General features: G+C 37.1%; 2 protein-coding genes across 4 annotated transcripts; both read right to left on the reverse strand.

Moving 5' to 3' along the window:
• Nucleotides 1-1119: 1119 nt before the first annotated feature.
• RB195_004348 (uncharacterized protein) lies at nt 1120-12958 on the reverse strand (the record flags this gene model as incomplete). Of its 3 annotated transcripts, XM_064182155.1 has the most annotated exons (9): nt 1120-1277; nt 2661-2822; nt 5193-5299; nt 5620-5713; nt 5797-5895; nt 8781-8873; nt 9413-9491; nt 12439-12555; nt 12884-12958. In XM_064182155.1, the coding sequence occupies 9 exons, from the start codon at nt 12956-12958 to the stop codon at nt 1120-1122; spliced, it is 984 nt and encodes a 327-aa protein (XP_064033421.1). The 3 variants fall into 3 exon arrangements, with proteins under 3 accessions (XP_064033421.1, XP_064033420.1, XP_064033422.1); XM_064182154.1 differs by lacking the exon at nt 8781-8873; XM_064182153.1 differs by lacking the exons at nt 9413-9491; nt 12439-12555; nt 12884-12958 and having other exon boundaries at nt 8781-8862.
• Nucleotides 12959-16595: 3637 nt separating this feature from the next.
• RB195_004349 (uncharacterized protein) lies at nt 16596-19854 on the reverse strand (the record flags this gene model as incomplete). Its single annotated transcript, XM_064182156.1, has 4 exons — nt 16596-16640; nt 16727-16828; nt 19614-19765; nt 19821-19854. The coding sequence occupies 4 exons, from the start codon at nt 19852-19854 to the stop codon at nt 16596-16598; spliced, it is 333 nt and encodes a 110-aa protein (XP_064033423.1).
• Nucleotides 19855-21536: the final 1682 nt, after the last annotated feature.

Here is a 21536-nt window from a genome sequence, read left to right on the forward strand (position 1 = left end):
TCAACAGCAAATAAAAAACTTCTAATATTTCGATTAGGATTAAAATCTTGTCGTAGTGTATCAATTTATTTCCTACGATGAACTATGATTTTCATATTGACTTTCATATATTTTTGTATTATTATTTTATTATTATATTTATTGCGTGAAATACCCCCATCCTCAATACCCATCAGTACCGCATACCAAAATGGCTGACTATAGCTCATCCCATAATTTTTGTCCCATGATGTGAACGCAGAAAGCACGTACGTACGACAACGTTGATCGTGACGAGGCAAATAAGAGTGATAACAGTGGCTCAAATATAAAAGTAGCGATGCTATTGGAACAAATACGCAAAATGCTGCGGTTGCACCGCAGATGAATTTGTGAACACATCGCAGGGGAACTGTTGAGAACGCCGCGACGCGTGCGCGGGGATACGGTATGCCTCTGGGATGCGGACACCCGACACGGGATAGACGCGCACGCAACATGAACTGCGCTCTTTCTGCTTATTGTAAAATTTTGACTAAACTTTTGAATTCATTTATTCCAAATCCATCCAAAGCATAAAGCAAACGAAAAAAAGAACAAAAATTTTATTCAACATATCCTTCTCACTTCATATCAATGGTAGCAGACGATCCGCAGAACGCTTGCGATGAAAAATCAATAGAAAATTGTACACAAAAAAAAAACATAGGTTTCTGCAATTGCGGTCATTCATGATTTTCCACACTTAAATGACATACTCAAATATTTGTCAACGTGCCTGTGCGCTAAAACAAACAATGAGTAAAAATGGAAAAAAAAACTAGCAAAATAGCACACTTTCAGTTGTGGTACTAACCAGCATGTGATTTATATTTTTGAAGAAAATATCAGGACCAGAAAAAAAATTCTTACGAACACACGAAATTATACTGAAAAATTCATCTATATACATGAAAAGAATCAAACATGGCGTATATTCGTAGATTTACGATTAGAATCTTGCGCTTGTTCCATGAAAATTTTCTCTCGCTGACCTCCGCGCATGGATAGGAGAGAAATAGACAACGGATGGGGGATGATGAGAGGGAAAAAAAGAATAATGGGCATAATTTTATCAGAAACGAAAAGAATCACATAGTTTTAGTCACAATATGCAAGAGTATAGTAAGGTTGAGAGTCTTTCAGTGGCACTCTTTCGATTACAGGCTCATCATCACAGATTGGTGCATCCATTTCTGGCCAACTACCACCACCATCAACGTCGACGAATTGAAGACAATCCAAAGAGTTCAACAAATCTAAAGTAAATCAAAATCCAGAGTTAAATGAGCCATTCAAGGAAATTTTCGGTGCATTTTTCTTTCTGTAGATCACCAAGGAAAAGTGGGGCACTCTCTATGCCCTCAGAAATCGAATGAATCGCTGCGACCGGCGCGATCAATCTCCCGAACGAAGCAACTCTTTGCATCAGTATGAAAGGTGAAATGAGAGAACGAAGTAAACTCTCACTAATCGTATTCGTATAAGAAATGGCTCTGTTGAGTATTCTCCTTTCAAATCCGCTTTGAGCGCTTTCATTTTGTCACTGTTACGGTGTAAAGAGTTGCTTCGTCCGACAAATTGATCAGCCTGGCGTTGTTAAATTGCATGATTTCTGGATTTGTGATGATTGTTCCGCATTCTTGCTGTAAACCTTCCATACTGCGTCCTAAACCTTATCTACTGCATGGAGAAGACGAAAGTTAAAAATTCTCCCGAATTAAGGAATAAAAACATTATTTCACAGTTTGAAAGCCCCAAATTTTTTAAGGAAAAATTTTCCTACATGTAGGTACCCTACACGCGTTAGTAGCCGTATCATTAGTGAGAAGGGACTTGTTTTCGAAAAGGAATTCAGAAAATATTGAAGCAGTTTTTCACCTCTATAGAAATTAGTGTCATATTAGTATTTTTGAGACTTTTTAAACTACAATTTCGTTCATTTGAGAAGTTCGAATCCGCAAAGCTAACTAGTTTTTTGTTTTTTTTTTCATTTTACGTAGTGTAGCACAATGGTAAGAGGTCAGCATTAGGTTCTAACAGTCGGTGGTTCGGAACCGCTCAAAGCCACCACAAGTACATAATCGTATAGGACATATATTAAGTTACTACATTTTCGACCTTTCCTCGATTTTTTTTCTTCAAAAAAGAACGAGTTCGCGTATGGGACAAGGATTAATCTGCATTGAGCACCTTACTCTTTTTTATGTGCTACAAGATAGGATTGATTCCAATTTAAGATCACCATCTCAAGATCACTTCCCCTGATCGTAATGTTAAGTGCAGCTAGGTCTCACAAATGTAGTTCTTCTTCGGCAATGCCATAAACATCGTCCTTTTCTGCAAGAACTTCACAAACACCTACAAAGGTCATTTTACGTGTATATGGGACATTTAAACGCCAATAAACGTTAGCCGCACGAGTGAATTTCCTGAGCTGAGCGAGGTTTTCGAGAAGTGAAAACGATTTCTCGCCGCCTTCGCCGCCTCTCGCTTCGCGTAGGAACGTTTCTTCGGAACGAATCCAATTCGCATTCTTGCATCGTTCAACTGGTTACCACATACCAATGGGTAGAGGGAAACAGTGAAAAAAAAGTCCCATTAAATTAAACGAACGTGATCATTGATGATTGATTGTGTACCTCCTAAGAAGTCCTCCTCAATTCCGGATGATGAGAATGATTTCTTGAAAACTAGATGGTTTTGTTCGATCATCACTAGCAACGCTCGACACGCTCTCAGGAATACTTCCGTAGTGTTTGTGCACCTTGGGAAAAGCACCGGAGTGAAAAGCATTAGAAGATCTGGAAAAAATAACATTACCTCCCATTTCCAACCGTATTTCACTTATTTTATCGTATACACTACAGTATTCTAAAAAAAATCGAAAAAGATTGATGAGAAATTTTTTGGGTATGTGCACTGAATCAGGGATTCCTAGAAGAAAAACATGAATAGATTAAGGAATAAATGATGCATTTTCTGATCCCTACGCCTTTGACGACGGAATGTTCACTTTTTGGAGATATTGATTGTACTTGCCACATGGGGACAAATGGTAGAAATCGCCGCGATCGTCCCGCCCATAATCAATACTTATCGAAAGCACAGTAGCAATCGCCAATCTTCGTCGCCTACAGATGAAATAACGCTAATGACCGTTGAGCATTCTAGGAAGTTTACATATGTGTGGAAATCAGTTAATATTTATACAGTATCCTCATAAACATGATGGCGTCATAAAAATAAATGTATAAATACTCGTTGATGATATGTTGCGATGATTGGAAGTGTCGTTCGACGGGAAGAGAACGATTGATTAATTTTATTATTATTTAAATTTATTATTTCTTAGTTGACCGATTTCTTGTGAAATTTTGGGCAAATTTCTAGATTTGAATGAAACCAAGCTCTATGCAACTCATTCCTATATTCCTATTCCTACTCTTATTCATCTATATTTTCTATTTAGTTTATTTAACATATAGAAAAAACTCTTCGCACACTATTCACGGTCCCTTTTGGAGAAATAATTTTTCCCAGTCTACAAGCCTAGCTGAAACGTAATCGGATTGAAAATTTAAAAAAAACATGTTCAAGCATTGAACAGCAACGAAAAGTTTATATAAATAAGAATGAAGCACTATTGTCGGAGCAGTCAAGCAAGAACTGCGGTCCAAGTCGACAAAAGGAGATAAAATTCGGATTCGGACTTGAATGATGAATATTTAAAGAATATTTCAAGAGGAATAAAGAATCTTTAAAGGTAAATAAACAAAGAATATTTTTAGAAAAAAAGAAAAAAGACAACAACATGCTCTGATAATAAACGACATAACAGAGACGAAGATGCTCATGAAACGTTCGAATTATTCGAATAGTCGAACCCAACAATTAGGCAGTGGGTGTGACTTATCACAAGGAGATTAGACCATAAGTGAGATTCCTTATCCTTGCCAGTCTCCTCTTTTGTTTCCCCTTTTTCCTTCTATCCTCGGTAGCATCAGTTTTTTTTTTCCAAAATTTTCCTGGCTTTTTTTTCTTTTTATCCTTGACAGTCATTTTTTTTCACTAGCGCGAATTATGCATATTCTGCGTATGAATTAGGCATAATGGTACACAATTTCGTACTTTTCTCCAGATTTTCATGGAAATTTCTACGCCTCCGCACAGAAAAAATTAAGGAATTAAGTTAAATCATCGTGTCTTTTAGCTCTTAAAATTGTGGTGAACTACAACTAGCAAAAAAAAAAACGTCGCCTAGAAGGTGCTACAAGTTTTCTATGTTATTTTCTTGTTACCGAACGGTCACTGTGCAAACTCGTCCAACATCACGGCTCTCGAATTCTCAACGTTTAATCCCTAAAGCTATGATGAAAAAGTTAAAAACATCATTAAAATAAAAAGTGATTATAGCTTATTAATTAGGTTTATTATATTCAGGCTCAGAATACACTTTTAATGGCAGTGTCCCTATCCCTGTCCCCTTAAAGTCACCCATATGGATTACTATAGAAGTGGACGAGTTATCATGTGTAATAGAGAAGCATGAACTTATGTAGGAGAAAACTATCCGAGTTTCGTTAAATCCTATCCAGAAGTATACTTCGGGTTCGTTTATTGTATGAGTTTAGAGAATTAGAATTTCACGAGATATTCACGTGACATACCCACACACGTGCTTGTTCACGTACGTAAACGATGCACGGTTGTGTCGTAAACTCGTCCAGCTAAAGTTGAAACTTGTTCATTTAAGCCGATTTCGACCGTTATTCTCACACCCAACCAACATTTTTTAGAATTTCCTACCCGGTCTAACTTTCCTAACTTGGCACGAAATATCAGATCTCTTTAAAAAATCTCGCGTTATTTTTCTGAGCGCTATCTTCAAAGAAAATTCCAGTTAAATGTGAAAAAAAAACTGTAAAGTGTGGACGTGAGTTTATACGTAGCCGCTAAGAATCGTTACAAAATAATAATAGGGACGTAACTACGTACTACGACGTAGTACGTAGCGTAACGATTAATGTTAGCTCAACGAAGAATTCAAGGTAGGAATCATTTCACAGGAAAAAAGCAGCGAGGAACTATCGAAAGCCGGTTCGCACATTGTGAGAATGTCATAGAAGGAATAAAAAGTTCTTAAAAAAGAAGGAAAAGGATAGGAGACGTACCAGTTAGGGATTCTCCTCGATGTGACGTAAAATCGAGTAAATTTCGTAGCGAACAACATAGAAGATAAGCTCGCTGACGATTTGGCAATGGTAGAGCATCGATTGAACTAAAAAAAACCAAGTTTTTCAAATACAAACACATTTTCATGCGTTTTTTTTTCAATTTTTTAAAATATAAACAAGTTTATAACGGATTCCCAACGCGAAGGGGAATTTTTTCTGTTCCTGGGTTCCTGGATCGCAATATCGCTATCGCTCGTATTCGCAAGCGAACCATAAACAAGTGTATCACGCAACGTGTCATAAATCCGATACGACATGTGTCGATCAGGGAAGGGATCAGAGATCAGAGACGGGACCCTCGCGCTGTCAGAGATCGACGGGACCCTCGCGTTGTCCCCGAGCAAGAAAAAACAACGTTACTGACCTGCTTAAATAGCAAATCACTAGTTCCGGAGAAGCAGATTGTGAAAGACTCAAAAATTCTTCATTTTCAAACACTGGCGGTAGATTCATGAACACTTCCTGAAAATTTCAGGTTCAAAACAATTTTAACAACACTGAATTTTCATTGCGTTAAATTTTCAAAAAAAAAATTAAAAACTTTCTTTAAGAACTGAAAGAATAATATTTGGATGCGACTGCACCACATCACGCGTCGTAAATCGGCAGTGTTCGAGTTTTGAGAGGAGTTCGGTGACTTCTGAAAGATAAATTCTCAGAAAACCTAAAAATTTGCCAGCTAACTTCAAAAAAAAAGAGAAAAAGTACGAACAAAACACTATTTACTGAAACTGATACTGTACTGATATTATTTAGGTTAAATTACAGTTTTACAGCAAAAAAAAAAAGACAGAATTTCCCAATCGCAACAAGCTTAAATATTTAAATTGGATCTAATTAGCCATCTAAGCAATTCTAGAAAAAAAAAGTGTTTTTGATTCAGACACGCATTCTCTTACAAAGGAAATAACTTAAAAGAATCGCTGAGAAATCGTTTTAAAACCGGTTTCAGCTGTCGGATTATTCCGAAAAAAAGAACCCATTTTATAACATATATTTTATTTTATTATTTATAATTTAATTATTTTATAACAATAAATATTTCGGAAAATTATTCCATCTGCTTCACGTATCAACGTGACCATTTTAAAAACAAAAGTAGTTTTTAAAACCTAAATTTAAATTTTCAAAAAAATTACAAAGAATTAAGGTAAAGTTAAAGGATGGAGGATAAAGCGCACGGTGTAGATTAGTCCAAATCAGTAAATTGTTATGGTATACGCCGCCCACGCGTTTCAGTTTAGAAGTTTAAAATCGTTTGAAGTTTATGAACGCACGTACAGCCTTGATGACCTGGCGGGTGAGGGGAAGGGGAGTGGAGAAGACCGGTGTCCAGACCCAGAAGAGTCTAGTGTCAACTTATCGAACCCAAACGAATGAAAGGCTTGGTTGGCACCGGGTCGATCTCGAACCATCGATCGATTATGCAACTTTAGTCGAAGTTCTTACCGACTAGGCTACACTCGTCTTCAGAAGAGTATGTCACCCCACAGAAGATAGAAATTTGAACCGCACCGAGAGAACACTTTCAAAAATTGAATGTTTGAGCATATTCAAGCGATATTGTCCTTCTTTTCTTTCTGTGAACATCCGAAGTTCTCCTTTTCAGTGTTCTTCCTTAACTTCCGTACTTTTCCCCTCATATATGGAAATGGGTGAGACCCATCTGAACTCGAAACTGTCCGAGAGGACTTATTTTTAAGATTTCTTATTTCTTCTAAGCCCCAGTAGCTGATACTTGCCAAATGTCGAAGTTTTCTATAGCAACTTTTCTTTAACCTGACTCTATGGCTGTCATAAAATCCTTTACAAAAGGAGGAAATTCTAAGAATACAGAACCGGTCCACTTATTGTTCTTCTGACGTTTCGTTACAAAAGCTGTATGCGGAAATGTTTTACTTTCGATTGAAATGATGGAGAAGTACGAGAAGTTGATGAGAAATGAAGAGGTTCATTTCACTTCTCATTAGTTTTTCCATCAATACCCAATCAGAAAGGGAGTACTGTGATGGCGGACCGTTCTTTTTTTCTCTGCTCACGCAAAATTACGTACAACTAGTGGATCGTTGGATTTTCAGGGAATAAACTGTGCCAAAATGGACAAACCACCAGAACATCAAGATTTTCAATTTAATTCCTGATTCAGGTAGTGGATGAAAAGTGACCAAATGGTTTTCCGATGCTATCGGTTTCGTCGTCAAATCACATCCCTTCCACTCCAAATATTCCCATATTTCTTTCTCTCTGGAAATTTCCCATTAAAACTCTGGAAAATATATATCCTTCGCTGCTTCATCAAACAATAAAAAGAAGCAAACGAATTCTCCGACAACAACAAAAAAAAAACTCCAGTTCTGACTGACAGCAAGCAGGTCAACATTCCAAACAAACACACACAATGCGATCCGACAATTAATCAATCAGAAAATCTGGTTCCTAGATGTTTGTGATGTTCTAATCCTGGGTTAATCTCAAATAAAAATAAATATAACATAATGTGAAAAGAAAAAAAAAACAAAATAGGGACGGAATGAAGGACCCAAGCACTGGTGATCCTGTGACCCTTCACGTCAATAAACGCTTGGATTTGATCGGATTTTGTGGGGATTTGCAGGAGATCAGCAACAAAAACCCATAGAAAACGTGTTTCCGTAAGTTTAATTTTTATTTGATTATTTTTTTATTTTTCAGAAAAGCAAGGATACTCGAGGGAAATCCTGAAATTTCCAACATCGTAAGAATTCCATCTGTGTGGGACTCCTAAAACCTATTTTTAATTAAGAGATTAAAAATCCTGTCTCATTTGGAAACTTTCCAAACGAAAAACAACAACAGATCCAATTAATACAGTAATTATATAGTATTTTTTATAATTCGTGAGAAAAAAAAAACGCATTAATTTACTGTAGTACGCAGCAGAATTACAGTTTTTTTTTTCAAATAAAAATGAATTAAAGTGAAAAAGTCAAATAGTTCTCACAATGGCGGAAAAATATATTTTTAACGATGCAAGATAACCTAAATCCCGTATTTCGAATAATTAATTTTCTCCAGTGAAACATGGAAATTGAATTTATATTATTGAAAATTTTTATTTGATTAAAATTAAAATTTATTGAATTTATATTTCTACTCAGAAAACGTTAATGAACCGTAATCAGAAGAATTTTGATATTAGTGTTTTTTGCGCGCACAAAAAAAAAACCCGGATAAATCCAGAAAAACGAGCGTTTCTCCAGCTCCATCATCGTTCTATTGCAATCCGTGTGCCCCTTATATGAAAACTTGAAATTTCTTTGCTTTTTAGGAAAAAAACGTCAGGGATGTGTAACGCTTTAATAATCTTTCGGATGCACCTTTTTCTGGAGGAGAAAATCAATAATAACAAAAAATGCCTGGAAAAAAACGAGATGATTAGGTTAAAAAAAAACCTCCGAAACCCCGAATTGGCTCCATAGCTGATTCAACACTACCTGGATTTTGAAAAGGAACAATTTTTTTTTCTTCGAGATTATTACCACATACCAGGATTACTTGGACATTCTCTTCCCTTATAGCAGCACAGAAAAACGTAAAACCGAAATATTAGCCGTGTTTTTACAGCCATTTTTCCTCTTCCTGAAAGCCACACTAAAATTGTTCCACGACTAAAACACAGTACCATAGCCCCCCAACCAGAAAAAAAAACAGCAAACACCACAATCCGCGTTGTTTGCACGCTTTTTGATGGAATTTTCGACGATTCGAGCAAAATTCGATGTTTGAATAAATCGAATTTCAAGTGGACGGAGATGTTCGATATCCGAAACGAATAACGAATGAGTTACTCGAATGTTCGAACAATCAACGAGAAGAGACGAGATGATAAAGATTTATGAATGTATGAATAGAGAAAAAACAGGAATTTAACAAGAATAGGGAATAATACACGAAAATAACAAGAGCACAAGGATTATATAAATGATTCCCGTGAGGAAATAAACAACAACAATGGAAATAAACACAAATTGTAGCACACAGTAAATTTTCTCCAAGAAAAAACCAAGAATTTAGAAGGAAAATATAAAGTGGAAAATTTAAAATAATAAAATAATAAAATATAACATTTCTCTATCCAAAATTTATAGCAGTAGAGCAATCAATGCGGTTCAACCCACCTAACGATTTGGAATAACGTAAACCAAATCGATCCGCTGTCACCGCTCGTTGTAGATCACATAACGAAGCAAGGAAGTACTGTAAGAAAAAACTATACGTACTGAACGTCTATTTTTAAGGTTTCTTCTCCGTTTTCTTGCTGTTGCCAACGTTGCCAACGCACACACACACGGAGACGTAAGAATCTACGTTGTGGTTTGTTTAGTGAACGGTACATGCGTTTCCGCGTTGAAACAGTTGACTCAACACTTTTTTTCCCTCCCACATAAACGTCAACAACGAAGCCGTTAATCGCTGCTGGCTCAAGGAATTCCAAACAAACGTGCGGTTGTTTGGTACGTGAATGGAATTTTTCCAAAACGTATGGAATTTCAAACAAATGTGTGACGGTTGACGTGTGACGGTTTTGAAATTGAATGGAATTTTTTGAAATTTTCTTCTTCTATTTTCTGGAATTGAACTTGAATGAAATTTTTACGAGATGGTTGATGTTTGAGCTGAAATATGACATTTTCACCCTCAGCTTGACTATCATATGATAAATTGAAAATTTCATTAATTAAAGAATTTCTGGGGAATCCAGAAAAAAAAACCTGGGAAATATCCCAAGAAATCTCAAAAAAAAAATAAAAAGAAGAACTCAACAAAAAAAAATTCTTTCAATACATTTTTTTCTTTACATCACAAAATCGAGACAGTTGCGATACATCAATTGTAGCAACAAGAATTCTCGCATTTTTGCGTACATTTCTTCGATCGATGTAAATAAGCGAAATAGCGTAAATTTTAAAAATTAAGAGCATTAAGTTTTCCTTGAAATTTTAACGAGACAGGAGGTTCTTCCCACAAAGCAAATTGATTTTAAAGGAAAAAAATTATTAGCAACTGTGTAAGTAGAAATCTGTATTTACTTCAGGCAACTTAATCTATTTACTGTACATACAGTAGTTAGTACAGTACTCTTCAACTTAGTTAAACAAATTGGAATTTTTTTGCTATTTACATAGTTAATTTGAAATCATCACTATCGAATATTTAAAATCAGAGAAAAAAAGAAAAAAGTGGGTATAAAGCACAAAATATACAAGATTTCAATAAAATGTGAATTTAAATGGTTTTTTTTGTCAGACACTGTAATTGGTACATTAATCCCTGAATTTCAATGGATCAGTCTAAAGGTGTTTGTTAATTAAGAAATACAGTAATAATAATAGGATAGTATGCAGCGTCGTGTTTTAAGTAATCAACTTAAATTAATTAGAGCTTCTTAAGGATGTGACCCGCCCCCTCACCCACACTATTCCCTCTTCATTAATCTTTTCTCGGAGAGTTTCTGGTGACCGCGTGCGGAGAAGTCGAAAAAAAATTGAAAAGTTTTTTTCTGGTTTTTTTTTCGAGCTTTCTTTTTTCGATTTCGATTTTTTTAAAAATCAGTCTTGTAAAGAACATGGGATTTTTATTGAAAATAATTTTTAAATTAGATTATTTTGAACCAACTGAATTTTCGAGAATAATTTTCGAGCTGACCACGACCAGTAGTGGTTGGTAACTAACCTGGCGGTAGGATAGCAGCACTACGTCCACATTTGGTCACTTCAATGACGCCATTACAATTCTACGAATGTGTTCGCGTTCATACAGTGCCCAGGGTAGCATATAAAATTTATAAGCACCATTAAACATAAATTTGAGAAAGAAAAAACTGTCACAACTCGACGAATGAGCAAGTATTGGACGAGTTTTTTTTGTGTGAGTGCTGTTGGTACGAGTTGTACATTTGTATAGTCAAATAAATTTCAGAGAAACTGTTGGAAATCGTGGTCGTCACATTGAAACTACAATATTTAATAAGAAAAAAAGAGAAAATAACGTATTGAACGTAAGAAATCCGTGCAAATAAAAAAAACATGGAAAATTTTTTCAATAACAAAAATCCAGACGAAAAAAAAAATAATTCCAGCGGACTGCTTACTGCTTAGCTTCTCATCGAATATCAATCGTTGCTCTGATCACCTACGAGCGTCACATCGCCACCATCACGTTGAAGACGTTTTTTTTTTCCTTTTTCTTCGTAAAATTTATAGCGCAGCAACCTTCGTTTCGCAAACATTCACACGATTAATAGACGTTTAAGAGGTCATAAAATCGAGGAAAACTTAACTCGCTGCAAAAGTTTTGCACTAACCGCCTGAAAGGTAATCTGTGAAGGGAATTTTCCCGCAAAATGAAGCGAAATCACATTTTTTTTCACGAATCTGATACTAACGTGTGGCGCTAAGTTTTTGGCGAAATAACCCCATTTTGAGCAAATCACTTCCTTCCCGATGATCGATAATTTCACTGCAGTGGTCAAATTAGCTGACATTTAACGTTCAGGGTTTTGAATTCAGCGACATTGTGCGAAAATACTGGGAAAAAAAGATCGTCGAGAATTTCTCCGAGAAACTCCCGACGGAAAATCGCCTTATTCAATGTTTTTCCATGTACGAAAAACGCTAAAGACATCGAAAATCAATAGTACTCGGAAATTCTGCAATTGCAGAACTACTTACAGTAGTTAGTTCGATAATCTAAATTATGTTGAAAACTTCAGAAAAATTCTCAAAGAAAATTTGAAAAAAAAAATCCAAGCGGTTCTGTTCGTTATCGAGCAACGGCTCTATGCTTAGAAATGAATTTAAGATACAATATCCGAGAAAAACATTCCTGAAAGAACCAGAAAAGTTCCGTATTTATTTGTTGCCTGATGAATTGAAAGGAATTTCCAGAGGATTTGAGCTAAACTGCACAAATACCGTATAGCAAGGGTCAGAGACAACATTGACATGGTCCGCAATTGCGGAAATCCACAGCGCAATGGTAATGAACTGCTCAAGCTCTGCGGGTGCAGAAAAAAAGTGGATAGAAGACTAAAGTAGGCACCATGCTTGTCCATAAACTCGTTCTTAGCTCCTCATCACATTTTTCCAGAAAAGTGTGCAATTACAGACATCATACAATAAATCAATCGGAAGGTGCTGTTTACCTCCAACGTAGTTTGAAAAGTATTTTCGTCGACTACGCAATTCCCACCAATTATTCCTTGCTTCTTTTCTGCACGGGCGGTCGACGGTGATCCAGCATCATGGAGCACGTAATTTTTCTAAATTTTCTGTTCTAATTTTCAAGGATTCAAGGATTCGAACGGCAAATAATTCCCTATTTTTTCAAAGAGTGGTCGTCGAATGAAAATTCACCCATGAAAAAGTAAATTCCCATGGGAAAACCTCGCGTCCAGAGAACCTAACGTAAAAATTCGAGAGCGCCTACCTTAGGCCTCATGAGGACATTGACAGTGGGTGGAGTGAACAGCGACTAGGGACTACAGAACAGGCTGCACACCTTCACATTAGCCCCGCCCACTCAGGTACAGTGTGTCGAACCCATACACACACACGCCGAGCGGGCTGGGAAGAAGAAAAACGCGCTACACTAGCCGGATCGGGAAGTCTACGTGCTAATCCACGACGAGGCACCTCGACGACGACTGCTGAAGTGCTTGCCATCGGATTAGCGACACACTTCAGTTTCCGCTCACGGACGTCGAGAAATTCTCGAGAAATCCAGAAACGCGATGACGTGAGGTGTGACGTCAACGTCAATGGCTGGGCGGTTTCCTTTGATGTTGTGTGACGGGCTGAAGGCCATGGAGTGGGAAGGCGGTGTCGGAAGACGAGCGATATCAGACGTGAAAAACTTGCCGAATGAATGGTAATTAACGTTTTTCTCACATCCCGAAACCATTTACCGGTTATCCTGTGTGTGATAGCGCCGATACACGCACATCAACAGCGGTCATTCACCGGCGTACGCGGCAAATGATCGCCTAAAAACGAGATTTCAACCGTTTTTTTTTTCGTTACCAGATAGTTGTCGTATAAAGCTCATCTACCTCATCAATCTATCCGTAACCATATCTGAAGAGGAAATAAGAATTCGACCACAAAAACTTAACTAGAACTCATTCTGAACTTGACTAACTGGTGGTTTCGTTCGCCCACCGCCGGAGATTCATCACGGGGAATGATCCATGAATTGTCGGAAATGGGGATTGAAAATGCAGAAAACAGGCGATAAGCGACCTGAGAGACTGAGTTGATTTATGGCTTTTAATTAATTTAAATTTATTTTCGTAGCCAATGCATATTAAAAGTGGAAAATTACATGCGCATGCGAATCGCACGTGACTGAAGATCATATCCTCACATGCAATGTAAAATTTCCATAGTGTAACTCGATTTCTTTTTTTTTAGCTCCCTTTTCCTTTCTCCTTTTTTCTGGAAGAACAAGGAGAGAAGAGCAGAATTTTATTTAAAAGTTGCTCAATTCTCAGTATACACCTAGATTATAGATTGTACAAGATTCCAGGAAATTTCTGTAAAAATTCGTAAAGTATACTAAGTCTTGTTCTTTGTTGTGTTCATGCTTATGTGATTTGGTTTTTTTTTGTGTTTTTGACCTTGTGTCCTTCTGATTCTTTTTAGAAATTTCTGTTATCGAGGAAATTATTGCAAGTAGTAGTTCTGCAACTTCGTAAATCCTCCGTCTTTTCTGCTTTGTATCCACCTCTCACTGTTTTAAATGTGAAATTATTCTGTTTCGTATTATTTACAGGGTTTTGCGAAAAACTGAATTCAAAAAATGAAGTGTACTCAATTAACATGATTTAGTGTTAATAAATAAAGAAATTTACAATTTCTGGTTATTTACTGCGAAAACCTTTGACGTTAATTGGTGGGCGACTCTTCGTCTTGAAACATTTTGGAAACTTCGCAAATGTCAGAAAAAAAAATCCTACCAAAGCACAATCGGACCAGGAACCGTTGCGGTCTCCGCTTTCCATTGTCGCACGTCTGTGTTAGAGGAATCTACAGTACGCGCGCGCGGCTGGAATTCCGTTGGTCGTGCGCGGTCGCGTCACTGGCTTAAAGTGGAACATAAGTACCTGTATGCGTAAGTGTTTTGCAGAAGTTCTAGGAGGTTTCAAAATAAAATAAATAGAAAATAATAGGAATAAATAAAAGAACAGAAAAATAGAAGAATAGAAATAAAGAGAAAATACGCATGAAATAAATGAAAAGGAAAAGTAGACATAAAATAGAAATGAAGAGAAAACAGGAGAGAGTAGAATAAACTAGACGTTGGCAATATGGCATTGTTAAGAAGCTAAAACATAGTTAATAGCGCTCACTATTACAATAATACATTTCGCAGATCAATGCTACCGATCACAGAAGTGCAAAAAGTGGTCCTGCACAGAAAACCGAGGTCAGGGAGTGGGTACGGTGCGTTTTTTGAGGAGAGAAAATTCCCGGGATCCACTCTCTCCCCGATCACGAACCATGTAGTCCTCGATGACTCTGCACTCTGCATTTTATTAGGTACCTTAATTATTTATTCTTAAGTCTTAATAAACAAATGTATTCTATTCAGTATTTACATTTACCGTACACTAACCACGTTACGCAGGGATGCACTTTTTCAAGGACAGCTACAGAATTTCTATAGATCACATTATCCTCAAAGTTGTTCCAGGCGTCTGAGCTAACTGAAAATTCTAATGTAAGAGTAGTAGTGGAATTATTTCAAGATCTTTCATTATTACTTTTCCTTTGTTGATTTTTTAAATTAATTTCTTATTATTTGAAAATTAGAAAGAAGTTTCAAATTATTTCTGGAATTCTATAGAAGGCAGTTCAATCCGTCCAGTTTCGTCCGTTTGAATTATTTAACTACCATTCATTTTTAAATCCTCACCACATAATTACCAGGATATATTGAACATTTACCTTGTTGTTTTCGTTGTTGTTGTTTGTTCATAACTCTAGCTCTTTAAACGTACGATCAGAGTAGCCACTAAATAAAAATGAAATAAATAAAAATAGGAAAATATTGAGAAAAAATAAAATAGGAACTAAATACGCAATACACGACTTCAGCGTTCCCACAGATTTCCTTAATAGAACGGATTAGAGCGAAACCGGAGGATATCCGCGTCGATGTTAAATTCATTCCCATTCTCGAAATGAATTCTTTTAGGAAAAAAGCTATCGTATTCTCCTCTGATTGACATTGATTTAATTCGAATCGAATTATCTGAGAAAATATCCTTTTGAGAGGAATTCCCAGTTGTCCAGAGAAGAGTTCGATCTGCTTAACGTTCGTGGCCGTGTAAATCCTGATCCAAATATTGTTCTACTACAGCGTTCTAAATTCCGGCAAAAATGATCTAGCATGGGAATTTCTCACCTTCTGTAGCAGAATTTTTGTGACAACCCACCAGACAAAGTGCAAAAAAAAAAGTTAGGTTTACTCTTTTCTGAAGTTCTAAAATTTCTTTCTAGAATTCTTTTCTAAAGTTTTTCTTTTTTCACGCTTTTGTTTATCTGTGAGTATTTTCAAACAAATAAAAATAAATCTCAGAATTTAATATAATGAAAATAAATGCTAGGAAAGAGGAAAACTTATTTATTGAGAACAGATTACAACACTACTATTTCTGGAATTTTTTGTTTTTTTTTTGTGTTCATTTCGTGAAGAGGTTGATCATTGAGTGTCCTGAGTTTATATATGTCCTTAGGAGAAAAAATGCGAGGAAATCAAGTCACCTTCTTCTAACCAATATTATCCAAGGCTGTTTGGTTGATTTATTTTTCTTTCTTTCATTTTTATTTCTTAATATAAACACAGGACAACGGCACTTTGTCGCCGAATCTAACCACCAGCTGTGCGCTGTTATCCAGCTACAAACAGGACCGGGGGAAAAAAATAAGGAATTCGTTGCTTAGGAGTGCGGAAGAGTACTATTTCATCTCCGCGTTCAGATTCATACAGAACATTCGTCCGCCTTCAATAATTGTAAAAATGCTATTAAAATCTCCAACAAATACTTTTAAATGAACTCCCTGGAACTTCTCACTAAGCCACAAACTTCATTGAAGTGCAATCAACGACATCACATTCCACAAATATTTCGAAGTACAAAAGCACAGTAAAGAGTAAGCGCTACTGTTGAACGCATCAGATGATAGAATTGATCTCAACAGATAGGGATAGCCACAAATCCGAGGTCACAGGGTGAAAATCTACGCGGAAACGTGTGCAAGGAAAATAAGTATGGTTTGAATGATAAATCAGAGAAGATCAGAAACCGTGCACTTTGCAGTTTTCCTCCTTTACAATACCGACCTGAAATTTCCTTTTCTTTCTATATTCGAATCTAATCCCAGAGATAATTACAAAAATAAAATATAAAAAGTGAAAATAAAACGCACATTTACAAGGAAATCTTTAATCTGTTGCCTTTGGTCACCACTCAACTGCATAACCTCACCATATTCTGGATGTTCCACAATTGTACCGTTACAACTGTACTTCTGAAATGAAATAACAATTCGTTGAGAGGTCAACAACAGAAAAAGAACTGATCTCTAAAAGAGGATCATAATCAAAAGGGTTATAGGTCTCATCGTACCAATACTGGATAAGAAATTTCACTGTTACGGCATTCTTGAACACGTTTTAGGGCCATTATGTAAACAACAAAAACACTTAAAGAGATTCTATCAACCTTATAGACCAAAGAATAAACAGTACAAAAGTTCAAAATACTCAAGATTTTATCTTCTATTTTTCTGTCTCAAACGTGTATCCGAAGAAAGCGGATCGAAGAAATACTCACTTCAAAACATTAAAAATGGCAAAATTAGATGATTTTTCAACTAAAATTGACAATTCCAAACTATGGTCAGAGGCTGGTTGGAGAATTTACGTCTTTCAGATGAATCATACACGAAGAAAAAAACTGTCAAATGTCAAAACAAGTAGGTGGAGTGAACAAAAAATTAAAATCGATTGTGGGAAAGAGTCAGTTTCCTGAGAAATTCCTATTCCTCTCGAATATTGTTGTGTTCAGTCGGATTCTTTCCCATAGTAAACACTTTTTTTTTTTGAATCCTCCCGAGTAAATGGAGTATTTTCGGATATTTTCAAGCAAAGTGCTTAGTCTGAGAAACAAAAAAAAAAGTCGATTCAAATTCATGTACTCTTCTTGATCAATGTAACACCTTCAATAATCTTTGATCACAAGAAAACGGCCAATTAAAGGCCGAGTCAGTTTAATTCACTCTCTGAGAATCGTCTAATTCTGCAATCAAAACAACATTTTATTATGAGTCTAAAAGAAATCCACAGAATACAACTAAAACTGCATTCATAACGAGAACAAATGGGATTAAAGCACAATCATGATAAAAAAAAAAACCAAAACCAGGCTTATGTAGGCAAGGTTAACTCTTACACAGCACGACAATATGGTGATCCTGCCTGTCTGAGACAAGAAAATCCGCATGGAAAACGCGATCGCAGGCCGCATAATGGAAACGAGTCATCCAGTCCGATACTTGTAGATACATTTTCTCGTACATTAGGATGTAAGTGTACCAACGAACTTCGTTCCAGTGTTTGTCCAACCACATTAGCGGATCATTGTGGAACTGATCCGCTTCGTCGGTGCCTGACTTTCCTTCCAAATTAGGGGAACAATCCAACGTGCGAATCTTTCCGACGCTGTTGTGGAAGTAGCTATGGCCAGGAATTGAATAACATGGCATCAATGCCGCCACGGAAACATTTCCGGATCGTTTTGCAGCCATCGACAAAACCAAATCAGCCGCATTATAAGGTCCAACTTGATGACGAAGACCACAGTACAAAGCTATGGCGGTGTTTGCAAGCAACATGACGTAAAGAAGCGTGCGTCGCAGATACCACCGTTTCGTAACAAAAAATGGGCCCGAATAGAAGCAGAGCAATGGAATAATGGGCAACAAGAACCTCTGCTCCTTGTGTGGAAGGAAAGAATGGAAGGCTACGTAAAAAGTGGCCGCCATTAGGGGAAGTAGTGTTGGGCGCAAGGGGCTCACCAAACCGAGTACAATCGGGACTAGTTGGATTGTAAGTACAGAGGTGAGACCCTCCGTAAAATACCAATACCAAGGATGAACACCAAAATGCGCACTACCACCTTGTAGCACATTGAAAGAAAGGAAATTCCATAATGTTGATGTTGGCCGAGCATAACTCAAAGAATCAACCAAAGTGGAAACAAATAAAACAGGTAACGTTGATGGTAGTACAGTGAAAAAGAGTAAATTTACAGGTTTAGGATGTCTTATGAGATGAGACACACCAAAAATTATCCAAATAAGTGCTGCTGTAGGACGAATTACGATAGTAAGCGCACCTATCAAAATGTACGGCCAAACTCGGGAACTCATGTGCCGACGCACGAATGGATACCATACCAGAGCTATTAGAGTAAGCACTGTCTCCAGAGAATTGGACAAAGTTCGTGGAGCACAGTAGAAGATGAACCAAGATGAAAGATAGGTGATCATGGAGTAAAAGGCAGCATCGTTGGTAGGTAGTAGCCGACGACAAAGCATATAATAGGAGAAATCACCAAAAGTAAATAAAAAGGCGTGGAAAATTCGAGGTACATTAGCGATTACAACCTGAGAATCCAGCCCAAGCCACTGGATACATTTATAAACAACAGCAATAAGTGCTGGATGTAAAGGAGAACGAAGAGCATGGGTCCACTCCCAGGTAAGATGTCCTGTACCAAAAACAGCACGGTGAGCGACCTCGGATGACTGGTAGACTTCGTCTGGCACGAACCAACTCTGGATAACCAGGACCCCGAGTAGTCGAAAGGCGAAGAGTAGAAGCCAGAGTTGATAGCAGCGCATCTCGTTTTCACTGAAACAGACTCACAATAAGAGGGAGGAGGACGTACGAGACCAGTCCTCTCCTCTTCATCGTGGTCCGTTCCATAGCAACATAAACACGCATGACAAACCAAGACGAGAGGTTAGAACTGATCCTATTTCCACAAAAACGTTAGTAATCCCAAAATCGATCGAATTTCCACGGCAGCAATGACACCTAGTGAATTATTTTCAAGTTAGAATAGAGAATTGAACTATATGAAGTTCTTATCCAATTATTTCACAAGTGAGTGGAACTTACGTGAAACCCGTTACTCAAGAGGACGAAAACATGAATGGAAATCACTCCTTGAACAAAGGGACGCACAAATGTCACTTTGCTCACTCTCCGTTCTTAAAAAAAAAAGAAAAAGTGAGGATAGAGACTAACCTTCTTAAGGAATCTTACAATTCTTTTAAGATCGTATTCTGTTCCTACACCTTGGACAGTGGTAATAGTTTTTCGGCCGGTACGTTGCTGAATTCGGATATGACAGAAACCCTGACGCGCTCCGTGCTCGTCTTCGAGTTGTTCAAACGCGTCTGAAAATAATAGAATTGTGGTTCTATCTATGAAACTCCACAAAGAAAAACTAACCTTTTGGTTTGTTCAAATTAGTAATACTAGCCATAAACGACTATCACTCAGAGAGTTGAACCTAAAAATATACCGTTCTGACTGAGGCATGCGATTATCATACTACCAGGATGAAAAGAACAGCCACAACGAATGTCACGAACTCATTAGTAATGCTTTCAAAATATTTCAGAACTGTACAGGTTTTACTGGATCAAAAAAAAAGGTATAATTGCGTTCAAACTCGTCTAAGCTTAGTTTCTTTATCTTACAGTCAAAATCCTTCCAAGACCTATGTTTAAGTTCAATACGAGAACAAACTTTACTTCTGACGAGAAAACCTTCTTTAAATATGATGGCTATTACTCCACTAAGAATTAATTCCACAATTTAGCGGTTAAAACAGGTTCCGAGAGATTTCTGACGCAATCCGAAAACACGACCCCCAACAGAACAATTTCTGCACCGTCATCTTGAAATCGTTACTCAAACAACAGCTAGGAATAAGGAATTAAAGCACGTGAGCCCAGATCCAGAAGAAAACAAACCGAACCTCAAAATCAACCACCTTACGAAGAGAAAGCAAGAGATATGAGTGACGAAAGAATCGATTCTCTCCTCAGATGTTCGGACAATAGTGCAGACAACGATAAACGGTAGGCGTCGCCTTTATAATATTGCATCCGTGTACAGAAATTGAAGAATTTTGTTGGGATAATCTAGGAAGTGGTCCGAGTGCTTATGAATTTCGTCTACTTATGCCACAGTATTGTAGTAAGGAGTAATCAATATATTTATAGGAGAACAAGCATGGAAGAAGAGGAGTGATTAGTTGTACTACAAAAAAAGGATGACAAAGAGTTTAGGAAAAGAAAGGACTGAAACATCCTCTGAAATGAGGGGAAGAACACCACGAACTCCTAGACTGGTTCAATTTGGCTAAATCAGTGGCTATTTGTTAAAAATGTCTCGATTCCAATCTTTTTCCCGTCACGAACTACAACCACATTACTTCGAAATGAGTTATAAATTCAAGTAATTGATAAAACAACAAAACACATTTGAGGAAGGAATTGATCTAAACGAATCGACGATGGCGAGGATCCCAAATTTGACTCCGAGAATCTGGCCTAGGTAAAGGAATTGTCGCGACAGGTTCTCGTCGGTCCCGAGCAGAAAAGGCTCAGAGCGAGAAAAGGACAGTAATCTCTCCGCGATGAATTCCATCGGATTTATTTTCAGATTCCTAAGGATTTTCCTCTTCTGGTTCTCCTTGATACCATGAGAAAGCCGTCCATTTATTTCTATCGGTCTAGTGCTTTTGGAGCACGCTTCTTTTGGTCATTTTTCGTCTAAAGACCATTTGTAGCTGTGATAGCATTCCTGATTTACCATTTTCTGTACTTTTTAGCACATATGGGGTCGAGTTGTAGATTCCTATGTGTCTTTTTGAGCAAGACAAATAATAATTCCCAGGAAGAATCGTTTTGTCTAATGTTTGGTCCACTTCTACGCTTGTTTCGATTGCTATCGAGCAAAAAGAATGTCATATTTTAACATATATCAATGTTGAGTTACTTTTGCCTCTGTATATGCGCGCTTTTTCAGAGGAGGAACTTGTTTCCATTTCCTCAAAACTCAATTTTATCCTAAGCTTTGAGGATTTTTCTGGTTCCTCGACTATTTGTTTGTTGCTTCATTGATTCGATTTCAAACCTCTGATGCTTCTGATTTCGT

This window comes from Necator americanus, chromosome I (assembly GCF_031761385.1).
Source record: "Necator americanus strain Aroian chromosome I, whole genome shotgun sequence".
NCBI classification, from domain to species: domain Eukaryota; kingdom Metazoa; phylum Nematoda; class Chromadorea; order Rhabditida; family Ancylostomatidae; genus Necator; species Necator americanus.